Source organism: Alexandromys fortis, unplaced genomic scaffold, assembly GCF_014885135.2.
Source record: "Alexandromys fortis isolate MF-2015 unplaced genomic scaffold, M_Fortis_MF-2015_v1.1 scaffold_107, whole genome shotgun sequence".
NCBI lineage: Eukaryota > Metazoa > Chordata > Mammalia > Rodentia > Cricetidae > Alexandromys > Alexandromys fortis.
Genome location: NW_026067987.1, coordinates 2575978 through 2595465, shown reverse-complemented (window position 1 = coordinate 2595465; position 19488 = coordinate 2575978). Strand labels below are relative to the sequence as shown.

Sequence of the window (19488 nt, the reverse complement as noted above, 5' to 3'; positions counted from 1 at the left end):
TCAGAAACTATATTATTTGCAATACTGTTTGGCCAATAGCTTAAGCAGATTTTTAGTTTCCTCTTATATCCTACACTAAAGCATCTCTATTAATCTTTGTATTGTCATGTGGCTGTGGCTTACCAGGTAAAGTTCCATCTGGAAATTGTCTCTGGCGGGGCTACATGGCTTCTCTCTGACTCCACCCTCTTTTTCCCAGCATTCAACTTAGTTTTCCCCCACCTACCTCTGTTCTGCTAAGCCATTGGCTGAAACATTTATTCATTAAACAATAAGGCAACACGTAGACAGACGGACTTCCCATAGCATGTGTAGGCCAGGCTAGCCTCAAACTCACAGAGATCTATCTACCTCTACCTCCTGAGTACTGGGATTACATCTGTGCATTTCCATGCCTGGCCCTAGAGATAACTTTTACTGCAAGGTCAACTATACTTTGTACAGAGGTCACTGGTAAATAACTGTTTGAGTTATGGGAACCCTCTTTACTATCTTTGTAATATTATATTTGGAAATGTAAACTTTTCCTAGGTGGGTGTGGTGGTATATGGTGTTAATCTTGGTAGCTGGGAAATAGAGGCAAGATGATCAGAGTTCAAGGTCATCCTCACCTGCACAGTGAGTTCAGGGTCAGCCTGGGCTACAAGAGGCATCCTGACCCTGTTAGCTTCTTGAGCCACACCTCCCTGTTCTAGGCTTGGTTCTCTGCTCTTGCCCCTGTCACCTACTGCCAGGCTCCTACTGACCCAGGCAGAAATGCTTTACTGCATTTTTGCTTTCTACCCTACTAGTCCTCAGCCTTCAGATCCAAGCTCACTGCCCCTTACTTTGGCTGTCACTCTTATTATACTGCATTGTCTTTGGGGAGGAAGGGGCACATGTCATTTTTGTCGCCATATGTGTTTTGATAGCTTTTGATTTTATTTACTTACTTCCTTATTTTCATTGCTAGAGGTTGGACCCGGACCTCACATCAATGCTAAGTGCATGCTCAACCTCTGAACTAAACTCCTAGTTCTTTGGCAGTTAAAACTAAAATGGGGAGCTGTCTATTCCATCTGTCAGTCTATCCCATTGAGTTGTGAGCTGCAGGAAGGCTGAGCCATATTCCTTTGGCTTATGTGCTTAGCATCATAATATACATGCAGTAGGGCCTATAGATTGTTGATAAATTATTAAGTGAATAGAAAAGATGTGTGGCATTTTATGCTCATTGTTCTAGAGACTAATTGACCATTGTCAACACAAATGGAGGTGATTCAGTAGTGCCATTTAAAATCGTGAAAATATAGCTATAACTGACATATGGGCAACACACTGAAAATAGCCAAAGCTTGTCCCTGTCTTTTTTTTTTAAGTGGAAACAGAGTCATAAAGAATTGGTAGCTAACTCATAGGCTGTAGTTGGTCAAGGGAAAGGGTGAGATTTAAGAATATTTTGTTTTTACTGATTTCATCTGTAGCCTAAACTTCAGAAGTGTTACTATAGATATTTTAGATTACATTCCAGTGAAACAAAGTAGCTTCTGCTTAATTCTTGAAGTAGTTTTGATGTTCTGTTGAATAGTGCTTTATACTGCTTTGTTGAAGAACTGTGGCGTCAAGGCAAAAAGTAACTTGTAATATGATCTCCAATTTCAATGAAAAATGTTCTACAGTTCTGTCATATTTTAATCATTGGAGTCTTTGTCCAGTATTTACTTCCCATCAGAGAGCCTAAATAGTCAGTGATTTTATCAGCCTAGAGACAAAAGGGCACCAAGTAGTGTGTGTGCTGCACCAAAACAAACATTTCGCTTGCAAACAGTGTGTCTTATCTGCCCAGCTAATGGTCTCTATGGGCTGGCTTCTACCAGAAAAGGGCAGGGCAGCCCCTGATCTGCTGTGGTGAAGCCTTGTGTCCAGGAGAAAGCTTCAAAGAAAAAGCAGCTGCTCACATCTTGCACAATGAGGAAACCTGGAGAAACACACACTTGCCTCTCATAACTCACTCTTTTTGGTGAAGCTTGAGTGGAGATAAGTGTAGCCATTCTGGAAGTGTGCTTACTGAAATACCCACTATGGCTGCTATTACATGCTTGCATGCTGAGCATATCTGGATGGCCTTTGTTGACGTCTCTCAGCCCCTCCCACTTGCAGTCACTGGGATGGCTCCACACAGGTCCCTTTGGTAGGCATTTCCTCTTTCATGAAGCCCATTCTCATTGCCGTGCAGCGTTACCTCAAGTGGCTCTCAACAGCTATAACAAATTGTATCCTGGGAACCTGTTGCTCTTCATTGTCTTCGCAAACTTCTAATATAAGAAGCCAATTATTGCAGTAAAATAAAGGTGGTTCGACTTACGCAATCTACTGAAATAAACCTAAATGCAGAGATGAGAGAGCTGAGTACCTAGATTATGTCAGTTGACCACTAAAGATCCTTTGGGTGCTGCCATTGACTGACAAGTGGCAGCTGGTGACACATCTCTGTGGACTGACGATGTCTTAATGACAGTTTCATTATAAACCGTAGTCTTGTCTATAACTTCCCATCAGAGACTTTGTTCCTGAGTGATCGATGAGCAATGTGCTTGTAGATGCAAGTTGAGGGCCTGTTGCTGTGTTCCTTCCCTGGTGACCACTAGGAAGCTCAGCATCCTGAAGTTCCTCCCTTTCAAACACATGGGACTTCATGGGATGTATTGTTATTTATTAGTCTCATTGAAGGTTCCAACTTACTTTCCTAACCTTAATATTCCCTTAACTCATTTTTGTCATGCTAAATGCGTATTTTAAAAACCATTATAAATGGTTGGAACATTGTGGATACAAGCAAAATCATCTGATTATTGTCTCAAGTAATGCAAATCAATGTGTAACTTGTTTTTAGAAACAAGACTGTACAATTACAAGTTGACTTTTGCTTATATAAACATCATTAAGATTCAGAAAATTTGATCTTGGTGCAGTTCACTGTCTAGGAACAAGTATGCAAAAACAAGAAAACTGTCATTAGCATTTCTGTGGTCTGTGGCTTCTACCCTCAATTTATTTTTAAAAGGCACATTTTCAGAAGTAAAATTCTCTCCCTAAATATTCTGTAGCTCTCTGTAATCAGATAAATGAGCTATTTGTTCAGTGTCTCTCTGGTATCCACATAGGAGATTATCCATAGCAAGAGTCCTTTTCAGAACTTAATAGGGCCAGCACTGTGTTTATTAGGGAAATAATACCACCAGGTTAAACAAACCGTGACTATTGGTTCTGTATGTTTGCTCTCTTTCAGAGGGACCAGCCCAACCTTCAGCGTGTTCCATGTTGTACATCATTAGAAAGCTGAATTAGGAGATGATTCCTAGGATTCTGAATGTGCTGTTTTTATAGCATGTTTAGAATAAATAGAAAGCTGTTAGGCGGATAAAGCTTAAGGAAGCTCAAGTACTATTTTATGTATTGAAAATAGAGCGTAATTTTCTGAACAACAGAAATCAGAGCTGTATTATGGTAAATATTGTCATTCTCAGTTTATAAAGGAGAAGTAGAATATAAACTCTTGGCTTGACTCTGGAAATGACATTGATGGGGAATCTCTAAGACAGGCTGTGCCTGAAAGAGAGTTTCAGCATTTACAGTGGTGTTCACAGAGGACAGATTCATTTTACAGAAATTGAATTGCTGTTGAAATGTAAATTAAACCTAAGTGCTTTTCATGCTACTTGTTAAGAAATGAAATAGAATTTAAAAATCACAAGATGTTAAGAGTTCATCTGATCCAATATTCGTGTTTTCAGGCATGATTGCTCTTAGAAACACCTATGAAAGAAAGCAGTGTCTCTCATCCCAAATGCCTTGGAGAGCTTAACAGTTTACTACTAAACAAAAACTTTTTAGGCTTCCATTTTACAAGCTATCAAAATGAGAACACAGTAATTTTAAACAAATACTTGGCAGATGGTAATTCTGTTTTGTTCTTTGATCTAATAGAATGGAATACATGCTTTCCTTATTAGATACTTTATGTAAATCAATAGTGGGGCCTGCACTTATGAATTAGTTGAGCCTGTTGTGATAAAAAATCTTTCCTGTGCCATATATCTATTTGTTAATAGAAATGTTTTCGACTCGCATTCTCTTTTTATCTCCTCTCTCTTTTTATTGTTACAGATTCTGGAATTTTTCAAAGTCTGATCCACTTCTGGAAACAGTGGAACATCATACAGAGTTTACTTGTGGCTTAGATTTCAGTCTCCAGAATCCCACTGAGGTAACGGGTGCAATTTCATGGCTTTTCTATCTGCACAATTAACAGCTAGCTCTACACATGAAAAGTGTGGCCCTCAGGGTGGCTCCATGTGGAAAGTGTGGCCCTCGGGGTGGCTCCATGTGGAAAGTGTGGCCCTCAGGGTGGCTTCCTGTGGAGCATGTGGCCCTCAGGGAGCACTCACTCAATTAACCCTACCTTTGCACTTCCATGAGTGCTAAGAGGTGAGGAAGGAGCAGGAAAGTGGCCGCAGCTCTCCTCTGAAAAGCAGCGCTGGGGTGCTTGCCTCCTTTAGTTGTCACAGGCAGTCTGTCTCGTCTGCCACTGATGATCTTGGATAATAAAAGGTGGGGAGGGAGAGTCTGACTTCTCTGACAGGAAAAGGAACCTTTCCTCAAAATGCCATGTCTAAAGTGCCATAGACTTTCTTTGTTCCTGAAGCAGGAGGACAAGGGAAAGATGAAATGGGGTGCTCTGTCCCCAGAGCTTGGCGGGAGCTGGGGGCCTGTGGTCCTGGCTGTAGCACTAAGCGGTCAGACAACTGGCGGATGGGTTCTCTGTGGACTCTCACCCACCTCCACACTCCAGGCCCCAAGGGAGGCTTCAGATGGAGAAGAAAGCAGAAGAGAAGTTCTGTTTTACTTAATAAACTTTGTACTTTTCCTCTTCTGTCCTCTGGGGAGCTTGAGAGTTCATTAGAAATCCTGTTGTTTGAGTGTGAGGAATTGTAAGGTCAGGTCAGGACGCCATCACACGCTGAGGACTGAGGGGCGTCGAGCATAGGCTGAAAGGGTGTAGGCAAGAAACCGCGATGGGTGAGGCTCAAGGCTGGCGGAAGAGTTTGCCTTTTGTACTGAATTTTAAAGTTAAAAAGAAAATCCCCCTTTTCACCCCTGTACACCCAACTTGAAGTAAGCACATAGCCTTATTTTATTTTAGGAACTTAATGATAGGATTCTAAGTTTAAAATAGTCCCAAGACACTTTCAGACATTTAAGTTACCACTAAAATAATTGTTTTAAACTGACTTAATAACCTATCAAAAAAAAAAAGAAAGAAAATGGAATGGAATTGTCTTTAGTGTAAATATAATACTCCTTTAATGACCTAGCTCCTTTTCTGAGAAACATTATTATTAATATTTTTAAAGACGGTAATTGCGCTGGGTGGTGGTGGCGCACACCTTTAATCCCAGCTCTCGGGAGGCAGAGGCAGGCGGATCTCTGTGAGCTCAAGTCCAGCCTGGTCTGCAAAGCGAGTTCCAGGACAGCCAGGGCTACACAGAGAAACCCTGTCTTGAAAAGACAGAAATAAAGATAATTGCAGTTACTTGCTATTCTAATTTTGAAAAGGCTGTAATATACCATTGAAACGAGGCAGTAGCAAAGGATCAGATACAAATGTACATTGAATATCCATTGTTACCTAGTTTTACTTCCTGTTCTCTGTGAGATCCAGGCCAGGAACACGGTGTCACCTGCAGCTCCTCTGTGTCCTTGGTTGTGGTGGCTCCTCACGTCTGCCTGAAAAGAGCTCTCATAGACCAGGTTATTAAAAGTGACAGGAGGTTTATTAATCAACCACAACAATAAGGTTTTATTGCAAAGCCATCTATTCTCTGTAGCCTGGCAATTGACACGTGTCAATAACCTTTGATTAACCAAATTCCATTTATATTAAGGAAGTATAGTTCCTGTTGAGAGCAGCTAGGAGTGGAGAAGCAGGATCTTTAACTTGTAACCCACAGTTCAGATGTACCAGATATGAGACCCTAGAAACAGAAGTGCCTGTTTCTCTCTCTCCCTCCCTCACCATCCCCCTCATTTTAACATTTCTCTTGCTGGTTAAACCACTCTACAGTTAATGGCTTAAAACAGTTGTTCTGTTTGCTCGCGGGTTTGAGTCAGCCATTTGGGCCCATCAGTTCTTGTGTTGGTCTCACCTGGGGCCCTCATATGATTCCTGACAGCTGGCAGCTTACGTAGAGCAGGGTGACCTGTGGTGACCTTATTCACTTCTGTCTGGCAGTGCCAGTTGCCGTATGGGCCATGAGTCCTTTGGAGAAGCCCAGTCTCATTTAGCCATAGTGTGCTTCCAAGATGGTGCAAAAGCTGCAAGGCATCTTGGGACTAGCCTTGGCAGTCACGTACCACTCTGTGCACTCCAGCTGTGAGGGGCAGCAAAGAGTTTGTAGTTGTGGAAAGTTTGCCATGTTCACCATTGTTGAGAGTTTTGGTGTCTCTTAATGACCCTTCTTGAATTCATTGGTTGCAAGTCAGTACAATTTTACCCTTTGTTCATATTTTATTCTCTTAGAAAGTGCCTCTCACCTCTTAGTGTCTTTCCATACTCAGTACTCAATGTCTTGTGATCTAGCAATGATGGCACCTCGCTGATTGTTCTCTCAGGATCGTGTGAGTCATATTTATAATCCTTGTTCTTTTTAGTGTCTCTCCATTCTTAAAGATCTGAAAAAAATAGGTCCAAAGGTGTTCTTACACCACCTTTCTTCTCGACAGAGTGTAAGATCTTCGCTTTAAAGGCTTCAAACCCGACAAATAAATGTCTAGGGGTGCTCTTTTAGGACAATTGCTGGGAAATACTCTGTCTTCGCTTGTTAACTAGCTTAGTTGCTGTCACTTAAGACACGTTTTCTTTGATTTTTTTCTGTCTGATCATGATTCACACAGCCCTTGCATTTCCTCTTTCTTCCTTTACCCTCATTATGTCGGAATGGGAGAGCCCTTGTCTGTTGTTCGGTCTGGGACACTTGGCCTGTAATATGCCCACTTACATAACTGAAGTTCCCTTTCTGTACTAATTTACCTTTAGAACTCCGGCCTTTGTGCTCTGCAGCATCTCTGCTGATCTTTTGAATGCTCAGTGATGCTTTCACAGAGTGTAAGCCAGGTGCAGATTTAGGAATCTTAACACATTCCTTCCACAATTCTTCCTCTCATCAGGATTTTTTTTTATTGTTTTTATTGAGCTATATATTTTTCTCCCCTCCCCTCCCTTTCTCTTCCCTCCCCTTTTATCCTCTCCCATGGACCCCATACTCCCAATTTACTTAGAAGATCTTGTCTTTTTCTACTTCGCATGTAGATTAGATTCATATATGTCTCTCTTAGGGTCCTCTTTATTGTCTAGGTTCTCTGGGGTTGTGAATTGTAGGCTGGTTTTCTTTATGTTTAAAAGCCACTTATGAGTGAGTACATATTATATTTGTCTTTCTGTGTCTGGGTTACCTCACTCAATATGATGTTTTCTAGATCCATCCGTTAGCCCACAAATTTCAAGATGTCATTATTTGGACTTGAGTCTTGTGCATGGCAATAGATGTGGATCTGTTTTCATTCTTCTACATGTTGATATCCAATTATGCCAGCACTATTTGTTGAATATCTTTCTTTTTTCCATTTTATAATTTTTGCTTCTTTGTTGTTCGTAAGTGTGTGGATTGATATCTGAGTTTTTGATTCAGTTCCATTGGTTCTCCTGTCTGTTTTTATGCCAATACCAGGCTGTTTTCAGTACTGTAGCTCTGTAGTAGAGTTTGAAGTCAGGGTTGTGATGCCACGGAAGTTCCTTTGTTGTACAGGATTGTTTTGGGTATCTGTTTTTTTTTTTTTGTTTGTTTTCCATATGAATTGGAGTATTGTTCTTTCAAGGTCTGGGAAGAATTTTGCTGGGATTTTGATGGGCATTGCATTGAATTTGTAGGTTGCTTTTGGTAAGATTGCCATTTTTACTATGTTAATTCTGACTTACCCAAGAGCATGGGAGCTCTTTCCATTTTCTAGTGTCTTTTTCAGTTTCTTTTTTTCAAAGATTTAAAGTTTGTCATACACGTCTGCAATTTTTTCAGTTTCTTTATGTAGGTATTTAATGCTATGAACTTTTCTCTTAACACTGCTTTCATTGGCCCCATAAATTTTGGTATGTTGTGTGGTCATTTTCATTGAATTTTAGGAAGTCTTTAATTTCTTCCTTTATTTCTTCCTTGACCCATTGATGATTCAGGTGAGCATTGTTTAATTTCTATGTGTCTGTGGGCTTTCTAAAATTAGTGTTGCTGTTGAATTCTAATTCTACACCATGGTGATCCAATAAGATACATGGGGTTCTTCCAATTTTTTTGTATCTGTGGAGGTTTACTTTGATACCTAGTATGTGGTCAGTTTTGAGAAGGTTCCATGAGATGCTAAGAAGAAGGTATATTCTTTTATGTTTGGATGGAATGTTCTATAGATGCCTGTTAAGTCCATTTGAGTCATAACATCTGTTAGTTCCCTTATTTCTCTGTTAATTTTCTGTCTGACAGACCTGTCCAGTGTTGAGAGTAGGGTGTTGAAGTCTCCCACTATTAGTGTGTGGGGTTTAATGTATGATTTAAGCTTTAGAAGCGTTTCTTTTACATATGAGGGTGCCCTTGTGTTTGGAGCATAGATGTTTAGTATTGAGATTTCCTTTTGATGGATTTTTCCTGTGACTAATATGAAATATCCTTCTTTGTCTCTTTTGATTGATTTTTGTTTGAAGTCTATTTTGTTAGCTATTAGGTTAGCTTGTTTCTTAGGTTCATTCGATTGGAAAATCTTTTCCCAACCCTATACTCTGAGGCAATGTCTGTCTTTGAGGTTGAGGTGTGTTTCTTGTATGCAGCAGAAGGATGGATTCTGCTTTTGTATCTAGTCTGTTAGCCTGTGTCTTTTTATAGGTGAGTTGAGTCCTTTTATATTATTAATATTAATGACCAATAATTGCTTGTTTCTGTTATTTTAGTTTTTGTTGGTGGTGATGATACAGTGTGTGTTTTCCCCTTCTTTGGGATTTGGCTGCTGTGAGATCATCTATTGTCTGTGATTTTGTGGATGAAGCCAACTTCCATGGTTTGGAGTTTTCCTTCTAGTACTTTGTGTAGGGCTGGGTTTGTGGCTAGGTATTGGTTAAATCTGATTCCATCATGGAATATCTTGTTTTGTCTGTCTATGGTGATTGAAAGTTTTGCTGGGTATAGTAGTCAGGGCTGGCATCCATGACCTCTTAATGTCTGTATAACTCTTGACCAGGACCTTCTGGCTTTCTTTGTTTCCATTGAGAAGTCATGTGAAATTCTGATAGGTCTGCTTTTATATGTTACTTGGCCTTTTTCCTTTGCAGCTCTTAATATTCTTTCTTTATTCTCTATGGTTAGTGTTTTGATTATTATGTGGCAAGGGAACTTTTTTTTTTTTTGATCCAGTCTATTTGGTATTTGTAAGCTTCTTGTATCTTCAGATAGATATCTTTCTTTAGGTTGGGAAAGTTTTCTTCTATGATTTTGGTGAATATATTTTCTGTGCTTTTGAGCTGGATTTTTATACCTATTATTCTTAGGTTTGGTCTTTTCATGGTGTTCCATATTTCCTGGATATTTTGTGTTAAGCTTTTTTTTTTAGATTTAATGTTTCTTTGACTAATGAGTCTATTTTCCTCTATTGAATCTTCAACACTTGAGATTCTCTCTTCCATCTCTTGTATTCTGCTGTTTATGCTTGCATTTGTGGTTCCTGATTGTTTCTCATAATTTCTATTTCTATAATTTTCTCAGTTTGTGTTTTCTTTATTGTCTTTATTTCCATTCTCAGGTCTTGAATAGATTCTGTTATCTGTTTGATTGCTTTTTCTTGGTTTTCTTTAAGGTCTTTGTTGATTTCTTCTGATTTTTTATTTGTCTTTTCCTCCATTTCTTTGAGGGAATTTGCCATTTCTTCTTTAAGGGCCTCAGACATTCTTCTAAAGTTATTTTTTAGGTTCTTTTTTTTTGTTTCATCTATATTGGAGTGTTCAAGTCTTCCTGATTTAGTTTTTATTGGTGTAATGTTGCTCTTTGTGGTGTTGAGTGTGCTCTTACCTTGTCTACCCATATTTTCCTCTGATTGGTGTAGTTGGGGCTGTGTTTCTGGTGATCAATTTTCCAGGTGGCTCTGAATCTAGGGCTCAGATGGTTGATCCTCATGGTGCAGTTAGGGCCATGGTTCCAGGCACCCCAGAGGTCACTCGGTGTTTCCAGAGGTCACTCAGTGCTCCTGAGGTTTCTCTGCAATCTCTGGGGTCATTCTGACCTGCTCCCAAAGAGGTTGCTTGCTTGGGGCTGTTCCTGCTGAGGTCGTTGCCTTGGGCCTGCTCAGGAAGAGGTTGCTGGCTCAGGTGTGTTCCCACAGAGTTCCCTGGCTTGGGCCCTGTCCCACAGAGGTCTCTGTCTCTGGCCTGCTCCCTCAGTGGCTGCTCCCTTGTCTCATCAGGATATTTTAACATGAACATTACTTGTTCATTTTAATATAATTTTATTAAATTTTCTCATGGTGAAATTCAGGCAATTACTGCTGAGAAATTGCCTCAGTTATGTTGCTTGTAGGTCATCTTTTTTATTATTGATTGATGTGATAGGCCCCAGCCCACTGTGGGCAGTGCCATCTCTAGTCAGGTGGTTCTGGCTGATATAAGAAAGCAGGCTGTGTAAGCCACAGGGCGCAGCCAGCAAGCAGCAATTCTTTGTGGTTTCTACTTCAGTTCTTTCCACCAGGTCCTTGCCTCAGTTCCTGCCCTGAATCCCCTTCATGCCAGACTACAAGCCGTAAGCTAAAATAAACTCTTTCCTCCCCAAGGTTATTTTTGCTCAGTGTCTTATTACAGTAACAGAAAGCAGGACAATACATCAACTAATCTTAGCCTCCCCCCCACAACCAGGGAGCTAGGCACCGGCAGCCCTATACTGCTTTTTGCTGGTGTTCGTTCAGCTTCTCACACCTTTCAGCTCTTCTGTCACTCCGCTTGTGATGTCGGATGCTCTTGTTCTTTTCTTCAGGCGGCTTCCAGCCTACCGCCTTACCCAGTCTTCCATCAGTTGCAGACACCCTTCCCCAGCTTTCCCATCTGTTATTTAAAAGCTAACAAATAATCTTCTTGCTTTCTTCTTTTTTTTTTCAGGACAATCTCTCTCTCTCCCTCTCCCTCCCCCCCCCCTCTCTCTCTCTTCCTCTCTCTCTGTATCTCTAGTTGTCTAGTTGTCCCGGAATTCACTTGTAGAACAGGCTGATCTAGAAACCCAGAGATGTGTCTGCTTCTGCCTCCCAAGTGCTGGAATTAAAGGCGTGCGCCACCACTGGCCGTTATGTCTTTATATGTATACCGGTTTTTTTCTTACTTACTTTCAGATACAGCTGTTCTCCGATAGTCCCATTTTTTCTCTTAAATTATGACTTCTAAGTTATGATTTTCTCTCAAGGGATAGCTTCAGCTTGGGGCTATCATTTAATCCTGTGCTAGCTATTTGACTCATTTCTCCGATTACCTTCACTGTGTAATCTGTGTGTCTTGCTTTTGCTCCAGAATTCCTGACCTGGTCTGTGATTGAACATTGGAGCCTATCTAGAAACCCGAAAGTCATCTGAATTTGCTTGTTTCTTTGTATCCCCTAATTCAGCTTGCCATCACATCTATGATTTTACTTTACCAGTGTCTCTGAAGCATGCAGGATACTAGAGCGTGCAAACCCTATCACTTGACTCAGAGGGACCAATGGGATCACTACTAGCTTTCTATACTGTTGGGAGTGTGTTAGCTCTGATGTACAGTGCTAACGGTAGATTATAGGCCAGTCTTGATTTGTAGACCCACAAGTTAAAGTTGTCATTACGTCATCTTTGCCTAGAAAACTTTAATGGAAGTTTTTAGAGCAGAATCTGAACTTTTAATGTTTATCTCCTAGATGTGCTATAAACTGTCTTCCTTTCTAATTTTGGTTCTTACTTTCCTATGCAGCCATGTTGCAGACCAATTGTATTTTATTATTCGTTATTCCTAAATTCCCTCACTGTCCTCCACCGTTGCCTGTAACAATGTATTTCTGCCTTTCACCATGGAGGCTGATGCTGTTCTCTCCTCTATTTTCCCTCCTTTATTTTTAATTTAGAAATAATTGTTTTAAATTTTAAAACATATTTTGAGTGTAAACTAAATGTTTTGATGTTAGAAGCGACATAAGAGAACAATGTGAAGTGTGAGTGGGTGAATGAATGAATCCAGAGGATTCTTCAGAGCATATTAGTCAACTCTTTACTTTTGCATAAATCCCGTAATGATGAACATGGAGCTCATGAAGCTGAGAGTCTCAGCTTGCCCAGTCTTGTACGGGGAGCCTGGAGGATTCCTGGAGAGCTGCTGGTCTTCTGTCTGTGTTGGAAGCCCTAAAAAGCCCTTGGTCATATCCACAGCAGAGGGGTGCAGCACAGCAGGGGGAGCCGCTAGCAGAGTAGGAAAAGCCCTCAAAAGCACCTTTCCCTCTTCTTGTCCTTGGACCAGCTACCACAAGAAGGTAGTGCACACGTTTAGGGTGGGTGTTCCTGCTTCAAAAGAGTCCTTCACAGGAGTGTTGAGTGGCTAGCGTGTTCATTGATTCTAGACCCCATCAAATTGACAGCCAAGGTAACAGTGACTGAGCTGCCTTTTCAAAATGTGAAGTTGACCATTAGTGATTTTTTTTCCCCCAAAACCCTTTTTCAACATCTTTCTGTTAGTTCTCTTTATTCTTGCTAAGGAGGCCATATGTCATGCAGATAATTACAGTAGATTGAGCAAGTTTCCCAAGGGCAAAAGCAATTGCCCACAAAATTGAGAGAAAATATTATCGTGATAAATAGGAAATGGAAAAGTTGTCAGTAAAGTAAATCTTTTGATGAATCCGTGGTGACTCTGTATTACATGAATGGCCACATCCCTTATCTGAGATGAATTGCTGTGTCAGTGGCATGTGTATTTTAATAATTAATAAAATCAAAGATAGAAATTCGCCTCCCAATGCTCATGTTTGCATCTGCCATTTCCAGTGCAGTTTCATTCTCTACAAGCTGAATCCATAGCACTCTTAGTATTTCATGTGTCCTCCGGTTTTAATCATTATTTTATTTATGTATTTTGTTATTTTATGTGTATGGATGTTTGTATATCTGTGTACCACATGTGTGCGTGGTGCCCACCGAGACCAAAAGAGGGTGTCTGATCACTTGAGACCGCAGTTTCAGATGGTGGTGAGCTGCTCAGTGTACTGCTCTAACCCTCTGAAAGAATAGCTCGTGCTGTTAAGTGAGGAGCTATTGCTAGCTCTGCTCTCTGATATGTTATTTGATCTACTAAAGATGAGTCTTTGTCATGAACTCTTTATTGAACACATTTGTTTCACTCATATCATTGGGTCTGTGTAGCATGTTTTCTCATTAGCACACAGGAAGTGCTGAAATATTTATCAATATCATTGATCTTAAGCATTCTATCGCTAGTGATGTTGTAATGTATATGCCATTGCCATATTTAGATAGTATTGATGGACAATTAATTTCCATTCAGTTTTTCAATAATGTTTCATTTGATGTTCTAAAGAAATTGACCATTTAGTACAATAGTGGGTATTTCTTTTTTTTTTAAAGATTTATTTATTTATTATGTATACAACATTCTGCCTCCATGTATGCCCGCATGCCAGAAGAGGGCACAAGATCTCATTACAGATGGTTGGGATCCACCATGTGGTTGCTGGGAATTGAACTCAGGACCTCTGGAAGAGCAGTGATTGCTCCTAACCACTGAGCCATCTCTCCAGCCCCAATAGTGGGTATTTCTTACTTCTATAGAAACATTTTTAAAATTAGAAATGCCTGCTTTAATGCATAAAAGTGAAAATGAGATCATTACGGTGGAACTTACATGGCACAGATCATAAATCCTTTAAATTATTTTCACTACCTTGGGAGGTTGCAGGTTTTGAAAAGAATGGAAATGGATTAATTTTCTTCAAATTTTACAGTAAGTACAAAAAGTAGCATTTTGACAGATCACCATTCTACCTCTAATGTTGACATGTCAGTTCTGAGTTTTCCTGTATGTGGGGCTTAGGTTGAAATCTACAAGCGCTAAGGGTTGAGTTAAAGAATACATTTCCACTTGGGGCGCCTGGGTGGAGGCTGTGGAACCTGAGGCTCTGGCCTTTGAGCGCCCACAGATACTTACCCTGTAAGGAAAAGGAAAGTGGTCAGAGGGAGACATGCCGTGTGCCAGCCCCTGGGAAACCCTGAAGCATATTCAGAAGAAGAGGGGGAAAGACCTCATGTCCAGAAGTTAAGGTTTTCGTCAGAAAGTTAGTTGCTGACTTGGAGCTAGAGGTTTTGGAGGTTTGGCTCTTCCTTCAGTCTTCCTTATCCCCTGACCAGACATTTCCCTTTTCCCACTGTCCCTGGCTCAGCAGACACCTACATGTGCTTTCTGGCTCATCTTCCACGTTAAGAAGAGCTAAATAGTTTATAGCTGTCCATGAATGCTGTTAGAAATTCGTCAGTCCCCCAGCATGTTCCTGTGTCTCTGGCTGACACAAAGCACACTGTGCAAGTCTCCCGGTGTGCTCACCCTGTCTGAAGCTGCTGTTTCCTCAAGAGCAGATTTTGCTTTTTGTTAGTTTGGAGTTTGCTACCTCGTTATATATCTTACTTGGCACTGTGGGCTAATATACAAATCCCCACAGGCCAGTTAGACCCCAACAGAGTCCAATAGTATTACATAATAAACCTCAGATAAGATAAATAGCAACATTAACTTGTTATAAATTATTGTTAGTAACAATTGGTACTATAGCTTAACTAGTTGCTAGTGTCGCCCCATGTCTTTGAGTAACAGTTCTGCATTTAGCTTATGCAGAATAGGAGGAAGATGCAGACCTGGGTTTTAGGAGTGCTTGGGTGGGAGGCTGGGGGTGGTTCTAAAGACAGTTCATGCTTCATCTTTTTTTTTTTTTTTTTTTTTTAAAGACAGAGCCTGGCTGTACTATGCCAGAACATCACCAGATTCACAATTCTGCCTCTGGGATTACAACTCTCTTCCTTATCAAACTTAGATTTTAAATGAAAATATTGCATATAGTGTTTGCCATTACATCAGGACATCCACTGCTACCTTTTCATCAAAGATGGAAGAGAATTCTTCCCTAAGTATCTATTAAATAATTCTGACAAAATTGGTAGTTGTTGGGGAGGAGATACATACTTTGACAGTTTGTTTTTGTTTTATGTGAAACAGTCTTGCGTAGCCTGAGAGTTGGACCCGAGCTCAGTAGGCAGCTGAGGATGACCTTGAACTCCTGATCTCCTGCATCCACATCCTGAGTGCAGAGAGGTGTCATTAAAGATGTGAGCAAATCCCCAAATTTGAGTTTCTTTTAGCCAACAACAAAAAGTTTCTACAAATAAAGTTCTCTCAAAAAAAAAAAAAAACTATGTCTTACTTAAGTGCCAAAAATCCAGTTAAGAAAATTTTTACCCACTGTGCTCTGTGGCTGAGGTTTCAGTCCCAGCTGCATATTAGCTATGTATTTCTGCAGAGGATGTTCCCACACAGCTGGAGAATGCTCTTCATTTACAGTTTTGAGGTCAGGAGTTAGAATCTTAAAATTATTGATCCCCGCCTTCAGAATGTATACACAGCATGTTTCTCTTCCTAATGTTTGAAATCTGTTAAGGACTTGGGTTTGAAAACTCTAAGCTGTGTGTCAACCCCAAGTGATGCTGTTCCCAGGGCCCACCTGCGAACAAGGCTAGGGTAATGGGAGCGGCTCTCAGGCCCCATCTGGTGCAGACCTGTGCAGGCCCTGTGCACACTGCCCCAGTCTCTGGGTGTTTATGTGCACACCAGCGCTGCTGTCCAGAAGGCCTCGATTCCTCGGTCTCCTCCATCCCCTCTGACTCTTGCACTCTCTCCTTCTCTTCTGCCGTTCCTTGAGCCTTGAGGGGAAGGATTTGATCCCTTTTAGGACTGAGTGTTCTTGAATCTCTCACTCTCTGCGTAATGTCTGGTTGTAGGTCTCTATTTGTTCCCATCTGCTGCAGGAGGAAGCTTCTCTGATGATGGCCCTGATCTATGAGTATAGCAGAATGTCATTAGGAGTCTTTTTTATTTCTATGTCCCTGAAGCAGAACAGTAGAGTTTGGTTTCCCTAGGTCTTTGGCCACCCAAGCATAGTGGGTAAGGGGAGCCATCTCGTGGAGTGGGCCTTAAATCAGATAGGTGGTTATTCCTACATGTTTTCTGCTGTTATTACACCAGCATCTCTTGCAGGCAGGTCACTCTTATAGACTGAAAGGTTTAGCTTTATCGTGTTTGATGTGGGAAGTATATGTGTTGCTTTTATTGGTTAATGAATAAAGAAGTTGCTTTGGCCTGTATTAGGGCAGAGTAGAGGTAGGCGGGAAAACTAACCTGAATGCTGGGAAAAAAGGAGGCAGAGTCAGTGAGAAGCCATATAGCTGCCCATAGGAGACAGATGCCTCCACCGGAGCCTGCCACCTGAGCCCGCTGAAACTTTGATGGTAGGCCACGACCTTGTGGTGATGCACAGATTACTGGAGATGGGATAGTTTAGGGTATAGAGCTAGCTAGAAATAAGCTTAAGCTGTCAGCCAAACAATATTTCAAATAATGGAGTTTCTATGTCATTATTTCTGGTCTGGGCAGCTGGGAAATGAATGAGCAGCCTTCTTCCAACAGGCGTTTGTCTTTCTCTTTTGGTAGCGTGCAGAGTACCTTCCTGTACCAAAGATGCTAGAATGTAAAGCTGAAGGCTCTCTGTAGTCACCAGCTTGACTATTCCATGTTCAGTGAGTTGTGTAGGTGTTGTCCTCAGCAATAAGGCCTTGCTGTCAGTTTGTGGAGAGCTCTGCACCAATAGCCTGACTGTAGTCAGGGTTAGGGGTTTCCATGAGAGGTCTTGGGATAAGAACTCATTTAGACTTTACCCATTCCTGATACTGGAATTTTGGTCATGAGAGATGTCTTGTCGAGGCTCTGTCTTCCCCATTATTTGGCAGTTTCATTTAGATTATCTTCATGTATGTGTGTATATGTGTATGTATGTGTGTATATGTGTATGTATGTGTGTATATGTGTATGTATGTGTGTATATGTGTATGTATGTGTGTATATGTATGTACATATTATAGGAAGCTTCTACTATATTAAGTTTCCATACCACCCCTCAAATGGGTTGAGCTGTCCCACCCTTCCATAATGGTTTTTACTTTAGAAATCTTTGTCTTTTCGTCAGCCTTTATTATGAGCAGTTTTAGCATGCTGTTTAGGTTGACCATAGATGGGTGCTGTGAAGTCCTAAGATAACCAGCCCTTTCTTGACTGCAGGCCTTGGGTTAGAGGGAAGCAGTGCTCAGCAGCCATCTGGTATTGATGGTAACTCATGGGAAGCTCCCCAAGAGGCCACTGCACCACCATGGAGACTCGGGGGCTGTGCTTCTCAGTAAATACTGGATTTTTAAACCTTATATTTATTATAAATTTGTTTCAATTTGTAGAGCTTAGTAAATGACAGAGGAATGCCATACTTATTTGCATTAATTTGAATGACTATATAATCCCTTATCATTAAAGTTTTTATCTTTCTTATACTACTATTCAAGTATAGTCTTAAGAACATTTGTTAATTCAGTGGTTTTGACATATTTAATTATTATAAATCATGACTAAATAAGAAATTGAATTGAAGAGGAATGGATTGGGGTTCAGAAACACAATTTATAGATATTTTGTATTCAAAACCTCATTTTTTAAAATCTTTTCTTCGTGATATAGTTGATGTTCGCCTGAGAGTCTCAACATTTGAAAACATGTAGGAGTAAATTAATATTTGTATCCTACAGTGTCAGATCTGACTTTAAGGTTAGGCAACTAATGATCAACAATTTGCCCTTTTTGAGGGACTGTTTTTAGCAGGTTTTAAGCACTGGCTTCGGCTTGGGGCCTTCAGTTGGAATGCCATGGCTCTGTGAAGGCTTCTAGAGTGTGTTCCAGACTAACCTCACATGAGTCATTTTGTCACATCTGTCCACACCAGCTTATACCTTCCGGCATGTATTCGGATCTTTCTGGATAGATATTGTTCCATCATGCCTTATTGCTCTCTCCCTATGTCTGTGCTGTCAGAAAAACATTAAACTGTCTGTTGAGCAAATAGTCTCATTTCTCCGGCTAGGAGTACATCTTTGAACATTGTCTCGGGAGGCAAGGAATTATATAGCTCTCTAGTGAAGAAGGGGATGCACAGGCAGCTTCAATCATTTGGAAACAGTCCCCAAAACATATCTTTAAAAGAGAACTAACTTTCAATCGGAAACAGATCCCAGTGTATTTTCTTTAAAATAATGATTACTAGTAGTGACCCACATGCTAAGTGACCGGGGCTGACATCCGCTGCGGCTTTCAGTCTGTGCACCTGCATGTTTTCCTGACTGTGCTTGTGTTTTGTAGGTGGCTGACTGCTCTTGGGATGAAACCATAAAGATCTATAACCCTGTTTGTCTCACGGTTCCTGACTAAGATGTGCTGCCCTAGTCGGAACTGGGATATTGACCGGTGAACTACGTAACAACAAAACATTAACTACCGAAAGCATAGAAAGCAGGCCTTTAGAGATTCTGAGATTTCAGAGTTTTCAAACTTGCACTGAAATCAGTTTTAAGGCAGCTGATAAAGCCATTGTATTATATTGTAAGACATAAGCCATATTTTCTATAATCCTAAAGAATAATTATTGTTATGACATATATTATAATGTCTGTTAAAATGTTATCTCTGTATTGTAAAATGGACAAAAATATGGAGGTTAGTAGATTACATGGACAGTAATATATTTCATTTTGAATTTGTCATTTTGAATGTAAAATATAACCATCCTTATTGATAAAAATCAAAATAAACTGCATTTCTTGATTGTGTGTCATTTTGTGACATCCTAATGTGGTTGCCTTTTAAAGCTGTGTTGTGTATGTGGATATATTCTTGCATTTAATGTAGATGTAGCTTATGTTTCTATGTGATTTCTATGTAGGTTTACATTATTTGGCAGTTGTTTACTGCGCATCTACCATGTGTCTGACATATACTCACAGGGAGTTCTCCCAGGATGGTGCTGTGCTGTAAACTGTAGAGTGCCATGAGTTAGCAGATTACTTTTAAGTTTGTATTTAAATCCTTTTAGGTACTGTACTCATGACATTTTTTTTTCTGTTCTCACTTCTTCACTATCAGAACTTTTAGCCAGGTGTGGCAGCACACACCTATAATTCCAGGGCTTGGAGAGCTGAGGCAGGAGGATTGCAAGTCTCAGGCCAGCTTGAACTACCTAATGAGACCTTGTTCATCCCTTATCTCTC

General features: G+C 40.5%; 1 protein-coding gene across 1 annotated transcript in view; it reads left to right on the top strand.

The window, feature by feature from the left end:
* Window positions 1–19045, top strand: part of Pex7 (peroxisomal biogenesis factor 7) — a 65730-nt gene extending 46685 nt beyond the window's left edge. Inside the window, exons 9-10 of the mRNA XM_050159455.1 lie at window positions 4147–4246; window positions 18584–19045. Of these exons, the coding sequence (XP_050015412.1) occupies window positions 4147–4246; window positions 18584–18652 (169 nt within the window). The 3' untranslated portion in view covers window positions 18653–19045. The remainder of the gene's footprint in view (window positions 1–4146; window positions 4247–18583) is intronic.
* The last annotated feature ends 443 nt before the right edge of the window (window positions 19046–19488 follow it).